This window comes from Cygnus olor, chromosome 9, assembly GCF_009769625.2.
Source record: "Cygnus olor isolate bCygOlo1 chromosome 9, bCygOlo1.pri.v2, whole genome shotgun sequence".
Classification (NCBI taxonomy): Eukaryota; Metazoa; Chordata; class Aves; order Anseriformes; family Anatidae; genus Cygnus; species Cygnus olor.
The window spans coordinates 25378413-25392431 of record NC_049177.1 but is presented as its reverse complement, the minus strand read 5'-3'; the positions used below and the strand labels follow the sequence as shown (position 1 = coordinate 25392431).

General features: G+C 55.6%; 1 protein-coding gene across 3 annotated transcripts in view; it reads left to right on the top strand.

Moving 5' to 3' along the window:
- The first annotated feature begins 65 nt into the window (after nt 1-65).
- Nucleotides 66-14019, top strand: part of LOC121074506 (TCDD inducible poly(ADP-ribose) polymerase) — a 30412-nt gene continuing 16458 nt past the window's right edge. The window contains exons 1-3 of one of the 3 annotated variants that reach the window (XM_040566651.1): nt 66-184; nt 374-565; nt 8855-9858. In XM_040566651.1, the coding sequence (XP_040422585.1) occupies nt 8918-9858 (941 nt within the window). In that variant the 5' untranslated portion in view covers nt 66-184; nt 374-565; nt 8855-8917. Of the gene's footprint in view, nt 185-373; nt 566-6330; nt 6933-7090; nt 7915-8854; nt 9859-14019 lie in introns of those variants that run through there. The other 2 variants (XM_040566652.1, XM_040566650.1) reach the window with 2 other exon arrangements.

The window sequence follows — 14019 nt, the reverse complement described above, 5'->3', positions numbered from 1 at the left end:
GACCCGGGACCGGGACCGGGACCGGGACCGGGACCGGTGCAGAGAGAGGAGCCTCGCCTCGCCCCGCCTCGCCCCGCCTCGCCTCGCCCCCCCTCACCTCACCTCACCTCACCTCACCTCACCTCACCTCACCTCACGGCCCCCAGGTCCGCAGCACGAGGAGGGCAGGGCAGCTGGAGACGAGGTGGGTTTGTGTCACCGCGTGTACCCGTTATAACGAAGCAGAGACGTACAAAACGCCTGTAAGCGGAGCGGGGCTCTGCTGGTCGGCCCCGGAACGAGCTCCTCTCACTGAATGCGGTGGTGGTGTCGTGGCGCACGCCGAGCGCGGCGCGCAGTTGGAACATCACCAACGTTGTGTTGTTACCTGCAGGGAGCGACGGGAGGAACGCGCCCGGTGCTGGGGCCGCCCTTCCTCCATGGCACGGGATTGTGCCTGCAGCAGGGCCCCCGGGCTGCCCCACAAGCCGATGAGGTGAAGTGAAGCACAGTGACCCCGATGAGGTGAAGCGCAGTAACCTGCTGAGATGAAGCACAACACCGCCAGGCGCCAGCAGAACGAGCGGTGAGTACTGAGCGTGCTGTGCCCCCGCGAAGAGGCTGGGACCCGCCTTGCCCCTTCGTCCACCCCCTTGCTCTTCATCGCTCAGGTGGCAGCACCACCCGCGCACAGGCACCCTGCTGTCACGGGTCTCCGACCGCTGACAGGAATCCCATCGCTTGGGAGCGTGTGGCAGGGGGCCTCGGGGTGGCGGCCCGGGGAGCTCTGGCTGCTGTCCTTTGGCGTTGTTGTTCGCTGCAGCTCTTGAGCAGTCGGTGATGGCTCCCACACCTAGCTGGATTAAACTATTTGAGCTGCGCTTTCTTAATTCCTAAATATTTCTGTGGCCGTCTAAAAACGGAGAAAAGATAAACTTGCTTAAAAGTAACAGAAAGGGAATTCAGACTGTCCTAATTAAATAATTTTCTCTGTGGAAATTGAGGTCATCAGAGGCATTTTAGTGGACGGTTGTTTCAAGGGCTTTAACCTTCTAAGCATGCGCGTGTGTATTGCACGGGACTTTCTTGACAATCTTGTTTGTAAAACCCTTTAAAGCTAAATGTGTAGTGGGTAACGTCGCCATTTGATCAATATTATAGGAATTTCCGTATTGAAGTGCATTGTTAGAGTTGTCAAAAGTAGTTGGAAAGCGCAGGACAGATTACGTGTAAGATTGTTTTAAGATTCCGGCTTGTTGCCCGTGTTTCTGCACAGATTTCTTCCTCCGCTCATCTGGGTAAATGTGTGTTGCGGTGGAATGTAATTAAGTTTTCGTTCTGGGTTTGGGTTTACGTGAGCAGCACGGTAGCATTTCAGAACGCAGTCTGCCTGGTGCCCATCTGGCTCTCCGTTAAGATGAAGTATGACTTGAAGAGCAATGGCTCTTGTTCCCAAAGCGAAACTTGTTCTGCTAACACAAATATTGGTACTGTCAGCCTTGTAAGTTATGAAGAACGTTTCTTACCAATTTTCATATTAGAACGCAGAAGGAGTGGTACGTATTCTGGAAGCACAGGGCTTATCTTTGCTTCTCACGCTTCTAAAACTCAGCTGGACTAAGCTAAAAGCTGTAAATTTGGGCAGAGGCATTTCCCAGCAGGGTTTGTTCTGCCTGTTTTGCTGCCTCCACTTCCCTGTGCGAAGTACAGACTCAAAGCCACGTTGGTGTCAGGTTGGAAAGTAGACTCTGCCAGGCAGCTGATAAGCACCGAACCAGTCTGCTCCTCAGCAAAGCTGTGTTTGTTACCTCCTGTGCTAACAGGAATCTGAATGTCCCGGGGTCTGAGAACGATTGTCATCGGTCTGACCGTCTGACTTTGGTGTGTGTTATTGATCGGATTCTGACAGTCTGCGTGCTTAGGGTGCATGGGAAAATAATCCTGAGGCTGCAGCACGACGACTCCACGATGTATTCCCAGGTTTGTTTGGTTTCTCAGCTGGTTGATTTGTGCCATCTCTTCGTTTAGGTTTCAGAATCCTAAGAGAATCCCTAACATGCAGAAGGGGCAATCCCTGTGAGGCAGCGCAGGCAGGGGGCAGCCTCAAGGCGGGTCAGGAACAGGACCAGGAGAGTTTTGTGGTGGCTCTTCCCGTCACCGTAGCAGCGCTAGGAGTAGGTGCCCTGGGGCTGGGGAGCTGCAGCGCCTTTGTAGCTCCAGTAGCAAATTCCAGTGGTGTAATGCGGAGTTGCTCTGGCGACGTGGCGGTTCCCGTTATCTCACGGGTCTCCAGCAGGTCAGTGCTTGAATATCTGGGGTGTAATTGGTGTCTGGGCAGTGCGGGGTGGAAGGAGCTGGGCATTCGTGGGGAGGAAGGCAGAGTCTGTCTGCTCTGCTGCTTTAACTGAAGTAACTCACCAAAACTGAGAACAGTATAGATCTGGTCTAAAAGCTTTGTGACAGTTTGCAGCTGTTTATTGTTATTCTCAGGGGGAATTGTGTGTTCTCCTCATTCTGGCTAGAAGAAGTCTGGACAGATTTTCTGTGCTTCTTACACCCGCGGTACTTGATAGCTGGGAATTAAATTCCACGGTCTTAAACCGCTCAGTTTTCACCTTCACACCTGCATTCAGCCTGACTTCTGAACGGCGTTCGTTCCAGAGCCAACGGACTAGGCTTTGTCAGGGATTTGGGGACCCTTCTGGGACCCCATCTGGGCGGGCTGTGAGGTCCCTTCTGACCCAAACCAGTCTGCGATTCTGTGGTGTCCAACAACGAAATTAGAGCAGAGCAAAAAGCTTCACTGTAGTTAAGACCGGGGGAAAAAACCCCTCTTTGTCGAAAAGAGAACCCTTCTCGTATTCCACAGTCCCCGTGTTTACTTGGAGGTGTTGGAGTTTGTCACGCAGTGAGGGATTAGTGCTCTGAAGTTGGGTCAGCTGATGGGGGATTGCTGAAATACGAAAGAAAGACCTCCTTTGAGTGAACAGGCACGGCGCTCATAAGCTGAGTGGCTTCTGCTGTCTCTGTGAAATAGGTGGATGAGAAGCCTTTCAGTTCTCTCTGTGCTGTGTTGTGTTTGGTTTTTTTTTTTTATGTTTTCTTTGAAGTCTGAGGTTTAAAACTGGAGACAATCTGGCTGTATTATTTTTCAGACAAATCTGTTCTCGGGTGGGGTTTAGAGCGTAGCCCCCAAAACAGCGCAGCTGTCACAGCTGGAGGGACAGGCCGTGCGCTGGTCTTGAACCAGTGTTCCTTCCAGACAGCTTGAGGGGATGGCTTCCTGACCTGGGTATGAATCTGAGAGGAATTCTGAGACGCTGTAGGCAGGGGAGAATGTCTGAGCTGCGCTTCTCTGCATTAGGAAGAGGGAAAATAGTTGCAATGGTCGCTGAGGTGAATAAAGGAGAGTACGTCACCCAGCGCTGGTGTTCCGTGAGCTGTTCCTTTTTAGCTTTTTAGAACATGCAGCTGCAGGAACAAACCCTCCACCTAGAAAGGTAACTTCCCCAGAGACTCTTGCCCTGCGTGTGACTGCTACCGTTTTTTTCTGTCTCCGCTTTGCGATACACCTTTGTTGTTTCGTGGCGTGGGCCTAGGTTCGAAAGGTGCTGCTCAGTAGCAGTGCAGAATGGGAACCGCTGCGGCGGGTACAGGACCCCGGTGGCGCTGGGCGGTGGGGTCCCAGCTGCTTTCCCGGGCTATGGCACGAAGCACGTGCCGCTCCCTGGAGGCCCTCCTGACCTAAAGCTGCAGGAACCAGCGTGGCCGAAATTCGGTCATTGTTGAGCATTCCTAGTGGAGAGAGACTTTAACAGAGGATTTGTTTAATCTCAGCGGGTTTGCGCCGTGGAGTTCCTGCTCTCCTCGCACTCAGTTCAGAGCGAAGCGAGACTCAGCCCACTAGGTGTCACTCCAACAAAGGCCACCGGAACGTCGCTGTCAACCTCTTGCTGCCCTCCTCCTTGCTCATTTCCTTTAGCGGCCTGCGTCATTTCACCTTCATGTAAACACATCGAGCGCTTTTCTTAATTCTTAAAAAACAAACTAAAACAAAACAGACAAAAAACCAACCCGCAATTAAAATTCCTGCTCCTGGAATTCAGAGAGTCGATAGAAATAGACTCGAAGTGCCTTACTTATGCAATTTGTAAGGGAGAGGAAAGAAATCTACATCCCATAGCCTGAGCATGCTGACATACAGCGTGATGAAAAATGGACTGTTGCACAGTTCCTGCAAAAATCTAATAGGAGGGGAAGAGTCGGCACATCTTAACAGCAGTGAACTGCTCAGAGATCCTCTTTCTTCTGTCTGTTAAAGTGTAAAAACACAATCTGCATCATTGACACTTCTTTTTCCGTGGTACCGAGATAACCTGTCTGCTGGCACGTGGCTGTCGGAACAGGGGTCGGGCTAGAAATGTTATTTGAAGGTGATTAGCACTTGTCGTCATCGCGCGTCATGAAATGGGAGAAATGAAGAAGTTCTTGAAGGAAACCCAGGTACCACTGAAGACAACTTGGTTCTCGTCTTGATTCGTGGTGGGAGGTGAGGCAGGTTGCTGGTGCTCTGTATGCCCCAAACCCACCGGGGGCGGTGTTGCTGAGCATCTCGCTCACAGGAGTCCTCTTTCTTCATGTCTTGAAATCCGTGAGGCCTACCTAAAACTGCCTAAAGACAGTATTGTCAAGCATCCCCAGAAGTCCCCCTGCAGAGGTTTGTAACCTTTAATGGGGGGGCGTCCTCGTGCCGCCTGCTAGCCGCCACCAGCAGCTCTTCCCTGTGATGTGATGGCAGAGGATCTCGTAGTGCTTTTAAGGAGTCCTTCAGCGGCTCAGCGTTGCCTTTCCGTGATGGGAACCGTAACCTTTCCCATGTGGTAATGCAGGCGTGCACATCTGGCATCACCGTGTCCCTTTTTGTTCGTGTTCCTTCAGAAGCCTTTTGTTTCCCCTGCAAAGTAATTTGACCGTAGCTCCTCTGTGTTCCTTCCGTGCTGTGTGCCGTGAAGGGAGTGCTCCGTTACAGCAGCCCAACGAAGGCCACGAGCAGTCCGTTTGCAGGTGGAGGCATCCCGAGACCACGCGAAGGACGGTGGCGGGAGGAGGTTCGGTTAGCTGGGTGATGGGGGAGCTGACTAAAGGGCTGGCATTTACCTCCTAAGCTTGGCGGCGCGGGGACAAGTTACAGAGGACAGCGTGGCGTCTAACAGCTTTGTCCTCTGCTGGCTTATCCGCCGGTACAGGGAGCTAAAATTAGAGCTCGTGTCAGTGCCGGTTCCTCTGCCTTTTCTCTCCGGAAAACGCAGGGGGCAGCAGAAGCTAAACGAGCCGGGCTTGGGACTTGATGGCTCTGGGGGAGCCGAGAAGGTGCAGCGCGCCTTGTGTGTGCCGCCTGCTTCCGCAGCATCCCTCAGCGCCCCGCGCCCTTTGTCGACTTCGTATCAAACACAGAGACGGAAAATCGCCGTAGCCGTGATGTGGCACGCTGGAGGCGGTTGAGGACGGCCGTTCTGCAGGTGCTCAGAAACGGGGGTCTCGCGTCTGCCACGAGAACAGTCAGAGCCCGGAAACCTTGTTTTAACCGCGAGCACTGAAGTCGGAGACGTTCCCCTTCTTTCCGCGGCGAATCAGGGTGCCTACCGCTGATTGCGTTATTTGCGGGTCGGAACCACCAAGTACCGCGGTCGCCCTGATGCGGTCGCCGTTTGGAAGGAATACGGAAAGCCGGCCTTCTCTCGCTTAAGGCCTAAGCGTGCGGTTAGAAATGGGGCCACGCTTCCACCGTGGTCACGGGTTCTTTACAGATTTCGGCGGGGCGGCCTCAGAAGTGGCTGCGCGTTCTGCTGCCGTGCCAGGACGCGTTCCCTTTAGTGACACGCTTGGCTGGAGAGGGCTGGCAGCGCCGGGCTGCCCCTTGCCTCGCCCCCCCCTTGCAGCGGCGCCGCTGGGGGAGCCGTGGCCGCGGCGGCCTCCGGCCCCGCGCGCGAGCTGTCGCCGCCTCACGCCCGAGCGAGCCGTTGCGCGCGCCTCCCGGGCTGGTCACGGAAAAGAAAAAGCGGCCGTGCCCCCTGCCCTTCGCGGGCCGGGGCTGCGGTGCGGTGCGGTGCGGTGCGGGCCATGGGCTCGGGGAGGGCTTTGGCTGCCCGGGGGGGGGGGCACGGCACCCACGGCCCCGCCGCGGGGAGGCACCGAGCGCCGGGGCGCTGCCGGCCGAGCCGTGCCGTGCCGTGCCGTGCTGTGCCTTCCCGTCCCGTCCCGTCCCGTCCCCGCACGGGCGGTGCCGGCTCCGCCCCGGGCCCGGCGGCTCCGGAAGCGCCGCTTAAAGGCCGGCGGGGGCAGGGGGGGCGCGGCCGTGCTGGGGCCGCGGGCGGCGCTGCGGGCGGCTCGGCTCGGCTCGGCTCAGCTCGGCACGGCACGGCACGGCACGGCTCAACCGGGCTCGGCTCCGCAAGACTCAGCGGCTGGGAAGGCTGCGGCGAGAGGCCGGCCGGGGCAGGCGCTTTTGATTTTCCGTATTTATCGTTATTAGTTCTTTTTGTTTTCTTTTTTTCTTTTTTCTTTTTTTCTTTCTTTCCTTTTTTTCTTTTTTTCCTTTTTTTTTCTTTTTTTCCTTTTTTTTTTCTTTTTTTCCTTTTTTTTTTCTTTTTTTCCTTTTTTTCTCTTTTTTCCTTTTTTTCTTTTTTTTCCTTTTTTCTTTTTTTTTCTTTCCTGCCTTTTTTTTTTTTTTTTTCCATTTTTCCTCCGTTTCGCTGCTGCTGCCCGCCCCTCCAGAAGGCTGCCCGCGCCCGGCGGTGGCGGCGTTGGCCCGCCCGCAGCGGCCCCGGCTGCAGCGCCCTGCCGGGAGCGGAGCGGGGCCGAGCCGAGCCGGGCTGGGCCAGGCAGAGCTGAGCCGGGCCGGGCCGAGCCCCCTCGCGGGCGGCGGGGCCGTGCTGCCCCCGCTGAGCCAGCCGGTAGGTGTGCGCGGGGCGGCTCTCCCTACCCTACCCTACCCTACCCTACCCTACCCTACCCCACCCTACCCTACCCTACCCTTATCTTCCCCCTGCCTCCCCCTACCCCATCCCCATCCCGCGGGCGCTGGGCTCACCCCCTTCGGCGAGGGGCAGGAGCCGTGGGGTCCGGTGCGGAGGGGCCGAGACCCCCCCAGCAGGAGGTCTCCTTGTGCCGGGCGCGTTGTGCGGGCTGGGCACCGCGCTCCGCGGCTGCTGAGGTCGCTTCTAAATAGTAGTGCCGGGGGATGGCTGTAAAACGGCTGAGGTGGAAGCAGGCAGCCCTGCTGTCGCTGTGCCCGCTGCCTGCTGTTCGTAGAGGCGCTGGGAGGCTCAGCTCCGTGCATAAGGCAGCTCCCTAATATAAAGTAACCGCACGAGCGAGCCGGCATTGAAATAGCGTTGGAGGCACAGCTGAGCAAGACCCTAAGTCACTCGTGGCGCTGCTTGGCACAGCGGGGCGCTGAGCTTGGGCACGGGGAGGTGAAGCAGCTGAGGGGGCTGAAGCCTCTGGAGCTACCTGAAGGTTTACGGTACCCTTAGAAAGAGCGTTCCCTGCTACGCGTGTGCAAGAATAAAAGAGAAGCGATAATGTTGGAGTTTGCTGTTCCTGGCAGATGTACTGGTGGCTTTAAACTTAGGAGCAGGAAAGCAGAGAGGTCCAGCTTCTTTTTTTTCCTGGCTGCCCTGACGGTGCCGTTTCCCAGGGCAATGCGAAAGCCTTGCAGTGCGTGCTCCAAAATAGGGGAGGCTGGGTGAGAGATCGTCCAGAGCAGATCCTCGGCAGCAAGGCACGAATGCCCGATTCTGTCAGTTTTCTGATTTGGGGGTGAAATGGGCAGGCGCTTTGCTTGGAATGCGTTGACCAGGAAGTGATCCTTAGTGGGCTCCGCGCCAGCCTTGGAGGCTCCGGGCAGGGCGAGCGGAGAGGGTCTAATTAAAGGTAATCAAATGTTACGTGACTCCTGATTAGAAGGCAGACGGCTTGCTCTCCGGTGACCTACGAGACGTACCATTGATTTGTACTTCAGAAAAAAAAAATTGACTTTTCATCTTGGGGCTAATTGGGTTCGTCTCCGTGCCCGAGCTGCCGGCCCCCCTTTGTCTCCCTCGCCGCCCGGCTTTCGGCCCCGCTGCGGAGGCTGGCAGGAGGCGAGCGTGGCGGCGTGCCACGGCCCCGCGGGGTGACCGGGTGCGTGAGTCAGGCAGCGCGCCGTGGGCACGGCCGGGTGCGCGAGGGGGGAGCGGCGGCTGCCGGCTGCGAGCCCTGGGAGCGAGCGCTGCGAGGGTTGCGTCCCGGCCCCGCTCGGGGCACTGGGACGTTGGGCACGAGGCTGAGCGAAGGCAGCGGTTCTCTAGCGCTGCTGCCGGGGGCATGTACGGGATCCGGTCGTATGGTGGGATGGAGGGAGAGCGTCCGTCCGTCTGTCCGCTGCGAGGAGAGGCGGCGCGGTGGGAGCGTTGGGGCTGTGCATCTGCCGGTGCGCCTGGTCTCGGGGCTGTGTTTGGGGGGGACGTAGAAGTGACCAGCACGGCGCCTGCTTTTGTGGAATGTAACGAGCCGAAGTGCTGCTCGCTAGTGAGCGTCATCGCGGGGAGGAGGGCATCGCCCCATCCCCCTTCCCGCCCCCCTTAGGGACCGTGTGTGCGTGCCTGAGTGTCTCTGAGATCTCATGTGTGAGGAGCTGATGAGTGTGTGTTTGGGATTAATTAGCCGGAGTTTAGCTGGTTTCATGCTTTACGTGCCTAGGGGCTACCCGCAGTCACAGAGAGGGGAGGAGTTCTGCTGTTGCTGGCTCGAAATCCTCTCCAGGGGTGATCTTGTTCGTGTCAACCATGAGCAATTAGAGAGATTAACTGTCTTGTTTTCCTTTCTGCCCTAGATTGATTCTGGTGAGGCTCTGGGACATTTGAAAGTGATTTGGAGAGAGCAAAGTCTGTGTCTGATGGACACCGAAGCCAAGCCAGCGTGTGTTGTGCAGCAGGCTCACTGCCCAGGAATGAAGTGCCCTCCTCCGGAGGACTTTCCTCCTCAGATAAGACTGTCGGAGAAGATTCCACCGGTGAAGCCTTGCTTCAAGAAGAAGCAGCAAGTGCAGAAGAGGCTGGACACACAAACTCTGCGCGCTTTGCGGCCGATCTTTACCAGTTTGCTGGGAGCTGGGACCCTGGATAGGGTCTTTGTGCCCCGGGGCCAGGGTGGTGGAGGTCATAGTGGTTTATGTGAACCTGCTGTGAAAAAGACTCTGGAACTCAGTACTTCGTGCCCCCAGCCAGAAAGTAACGTGGCCGTGCTGGTGCCCTCAGCCCCAGACGTGCAGACCCAGCTGCCGGGGGCTCATCCTGCTCCTGGGCACCCTGAGCAGGAGGTGCGGGCAGGGGAGCGAGGCTTCTCCTCAGAAACTCCCCCTGGAACCGCTGCTGAGACAAGCGCTGAATCATTCCAGGATCACCCTTTGCACCCACCTCCTAGCGATGGTGCAGCTTGTCCTTTGTTCCCAGACAAGATTCTGGAAAGCTACACCTCTGGCTTATTCCCGGAGAGCGGCTGTCCCGTGCAATACGCTGTGAACCCAAGCAATAAATTCAGCGCTGGGATATTCCAGGATAAAAGCGAGGAGGCTTCTCTCGATTTGGTATTCGAGCTCCTGAACCAGTTGCAATATCACACCCACCAGGAGGATGGGATAGAAATCTGTGTGGATTTTCTCCAGGGCGCTTGTGTTTATGGCAGTGATTGTCCCAAACATCACACGGTGCTGCCCTATCACTGGCAGGTGAGGAGGACAGCAACTCAGAGCTGGCAGAGCGTGACCAACGATTCCCAGGAGCACCTGGAAAGGCTCTACTGCAACCCCGACAACGACAGGATCAAAGTGAAATACCGGTAGGTGCCTGGCTTCGGTTACTTACCAGCGAAGGGGTGCTTAACCATGCCCTGGTGCAGAAATAGAACAGGACATGCCCTCTTTTTGTCTGGTATCTTGTATACAAGTGTTTTCCAGAGCTTGTCGCGACGTTGCCTTAAATATATCAGAGAAGTTTGCTGCGGAAAATTCTTGTGTGCCTCTTAAAGCTGCTGTTTAGAACTGGGAAGTGCTCTCTGGAGCAAAAGGAGCTGAGGCGTGTGAAATGAGAATCCTACAGAACTGAAGTTATGGAGAGGGCTGACAGAGACTGTTGTGCAACGTTGTGCTCGTTCTTGGCATTCCTGATTAGTCTTTCCTCTGTTGGGCTCATTCCTGCTGCCGCTTTCTCTGCAGTGACTGAACAGGGAGGATACGGCAGTGCTTCTGTCGCGGGGAGTCCAGGTTGAGTCTGGATCCAGACTGACCACGCACTCCGGGCACAGCCTTCCTAATCGCACGCTAAAAACTGTGGTTAGGTTGGTGCTGTGCTAAGCTTCTCGACTGCAGCTTCCTCCCGGCTGGTCACCCGGGGTGACGTTTCAGTCAGGTCGGTGGGAATGACCTTAACAGCGCGTTCAGAAATGCTGGGTTTCCATTTAAGCCTCGTCCTCTAAAAATGTTAAACTGCATTCAGAGTTCTCGTTTCTCTGTACGTAGTAGTGTTCTGTAATCTCAGAAAATGACTGAATAACATGGGAAACCAAAAAGATGTTTGTTATCAATTTAGGCTTGTTCCGGCGCCCTGAGATCAGAAACAAAACTGCCTCAGCGTTGTATCGCCGCTTCCCTTTTGAATGGGAGCAGCGAGCGCCCTTGTTTACGAGTTCATCGGGTCTATGTGGTCTGTGCTCTGAGTGCGGGGTGTAGGCTTCGCTTCTGAGTTCTGAATCATTTCTTCTTCTGGAGGAAATAAGAACGCACGTTTCTCGTAGCCCGTCTGCCCTGCCGTACCCTGGGAGCCTGGTGCTGCTCGCTCCAGCAGCAGTCGAGGTTCAGAGACATTTGGGTTGCAGGGGGGACTGCGAGTTTGTCTTTGCCACCCAAGTCCTTGTGGATTTGTTCTTGTTGCCCCTTCTTCCTTCTACTTCCCGAAGAAGTACATTCCTTCCTGCTGAGATTGTTGAGGTTTCCTGTTAGGTGTCAGCGACCCAGTCTAATGCTCCGTGTGTCAGAGTCTTTACGTGCACCTAACTGGGCATTGGGTTGGGCGCCAAATCTCAGCTCCATCAGCCTACAGGTTCAGCTCTTTGTCCTGGGGAAGTACAGCAATCTGACTTAAAGTCTTGTAACTATATGGCAGATAAAATTCGCTGTTGTTTACGAAAGAGACACGTCCATTTTTTCCAAATGTTTAAAACGATTCCTAAAAACAGAGAACAGCAAATGTCGGTATGAGAAAAGCCTCTGCAAGTAATTCAAGTTTGAGCTCTGTGCGAATAAGCAAAATGGTTTTTGTTCTGTTTTTTTTGGAGCGTGTATCACAGCCTGTTGCTACACACACGCTCTACCTGCTCCCAGCGATGGAGCCCGGGGTGATTAACTCTGAAGGAAACACAGCTCCCCGATTGTTTAGTCACCGCATCCCCGGCCTGGAACGTCGGCTGAACCCGCCGGCCGCCTTTACGCTCATTTTGCAGGTTTCCAGCCTGGTGAGTGAGGGTTTTGGCCTCTCGGTACCCTGAGTTTCTGCCTGAGCTGGTCGGGAAGCAAGGTGGCAGGGCTGCTGGCAGACACGCTGCGTGCTGTCACCGGACCGCGGGCGCCCAGCGCTGCAGCAGGGCGCTGCCGGGGCAGGGGCAGGTCCTTCGAGTACCCGATGGTGCTCTCGTGCAGGGTTGGAAGGCTGTATCTTCATCGTACCTTCTCCTGGAACAATAAGCTGCAAGGTCTGTAGCTCCTGGACGGATCCGCCCCCTCGGAGAGCTGCGTGTCCCTAGTGGGTATCAGCAGGAGCCCAGGAGTGAAACTTTTTTAAGACCGGAGCTCCTGGCTGCGAGCCTTGAATCTGATACGCCTTGAAACTGCGCGTGGTTTTAAGTGAGATCTGGAGCTGGGGGAAAACGTTTGCCCGTGACTTGTGGTGAGCTCCCTCTCGCGCCGTGCCATCCCCTCCCAGCAGACGCGGCTGTAGCCCTGCGGCCGGGCCGGGCTCGGGCCGCGCGTGACTCCCGGTGCCTTTGCTGGGTCACCGCGGGCCGGCCTCCCCCTGTCCCCGGGCTGTCGCGTCTCCTGGCAACGAGATGCAGATAGCAGCGTGCCCGCCGTGCTGCGAGGCTCGCAGACGTGCTGGGACAGCTCACGGTTCGCATGGTTACCGCGTTATTTGGCTAGAGCTATTAATCTCTTGTGGTCAGACTCGCCGTGCAGGCCTATCTCTCCAGATTGCATGCGATGAGGAAATGTCTGCTCAGCGCTTTGCATGTCCAAGAAAGGCCATGCAGAAGCCGGCCTGACTGATAGCCAGCGGGCGGTAGCTGTTTGTTGGCCTTTGTTTTAAACGCAGTTTATATGGCATGATTACCGCAGGCTGCGTGCCCGGTACCGTCGGGGTGCGCTGCCCCCGTGAAGTGGGGCTGTTCACCGAGGTGGTGGGGGAGTGGCTCAGCCGGAGAATAAGCTCCAAACTCAAATAGGATGTTCTTCAAGTAGCTGTCGGGATAGCTCTTTCTTCGTGTCGGCGTTATCGAGATGAACGATGTCGAGTAAACATTCACGCGCTGCCTCTCACCTAAGGGGGACCTGGTCTCCAGGCGGGAATAGTGGCAACCCCTCTTCAGTCACCCCTTTGTAACAAGGTGCCTCGGCTGCTCGCTCGTTAGTTTGGCCTCAAACTGAATCTAAAACTTCATCATAAACTCCGGTTTTGCTTTCTGAAATCTTACCAGGTAGTCACAGCCAAATACCAGTCTGTCTAAACAAAGGGGGGACGTGAGCAGGATACAATACCTACAAGCGCTCAGTTTTCTTCGTGCATGTGAGGAGAGGCCCTGGAGAAGTTCCAGGTTGTAGCTGAGTGTTGGGGAGAACAATGCCAAGTGCTGCTTTCCAGCCTGAGAGCACCCGAGCTGTGATGTTTTGAGATGCCCTTCAGTAAGGGGAAGCGCTTGGCTGCAGAACCCAGCAGGTTTTCCCTGTGCACGTACACCTGTCTGATCGTGCATAGGCTGCTTCTCAAAACAAGCAACCTTGCTGCTGCTGGCAGGAGGATTTGTTTAAAACAACGGTGCACTTCCTGACCCTCGGATCCCCCCTCTTTGGCTGGAATCCCCCCTCCTCGGCCAGGGGAGCCATCCCTCTGTGCCCGGGGACTTGCAGCCTCTGCTCAGCTGCACCCGGCCTATCGCAACTCACAAAACGACGGCTCCTCGGAGGTTTTGACTCTGTTGAGTTTTTTTTTTAATGTAGCGGCACTCTATAAAAATAGAAATATCCTGAAACTGGTTAAAATGTAGTAGTTAAGAACACAACCTTCTGTAGCCCGTCTCTGCAATCTGAGGCCATGCGGTTGCCCGGTTCCTTTTCCGCCCACCTACATCTGTCTTTGCTCTAAATAAAGCATAAGCCTCGCTGCCCAACTGCAGGCAGGTTCTGTAGAGGACTAAAAGCCTCTATTTTCGTTACACGTGTGTGTTATGAACTGATCCCTGTAGCTGGAGAGCACAGGCCAGCAGGCACGGCTGCAGCCAGGAGAGGCAGGTGGGATGCACGGCCCGTGTTCTGCCAAGGAAAGGTAGGGACAAAGGCTTGTGCGCAGGAAACGAGGCTTCCTTCGCTCTTGGGTTCGTGCTATAACTCGTTCTGGTGCTGTCAGGATGTGCCTCTGTGATTCTGGAGTCCGGGAGGGCACGGTGGAAGCACGTTGGTCGTTCAGGGGCTTCTGCACGTGGTCTGACGTATTAAATAGTTAAATTTGGGAAGTTTTCGTTCTGGTCTGCACAGCTGTCAGTGTGTGAGAGAACTTGTGTTATTGATAACACCGGAGCTGAGAAAACAGCTGACATTCACCGTGCCTTGTGATTTTGTGCGGCGTTTCGTGAGTACGCACGGCTGAGTGGTTCTGAACGTCTTCTAATTCCCCGCTAGAAGGAATGCAAAACAGGGCCCCTACGTAAAGAGCATGTGAAGTGTTTTTAGAAGTG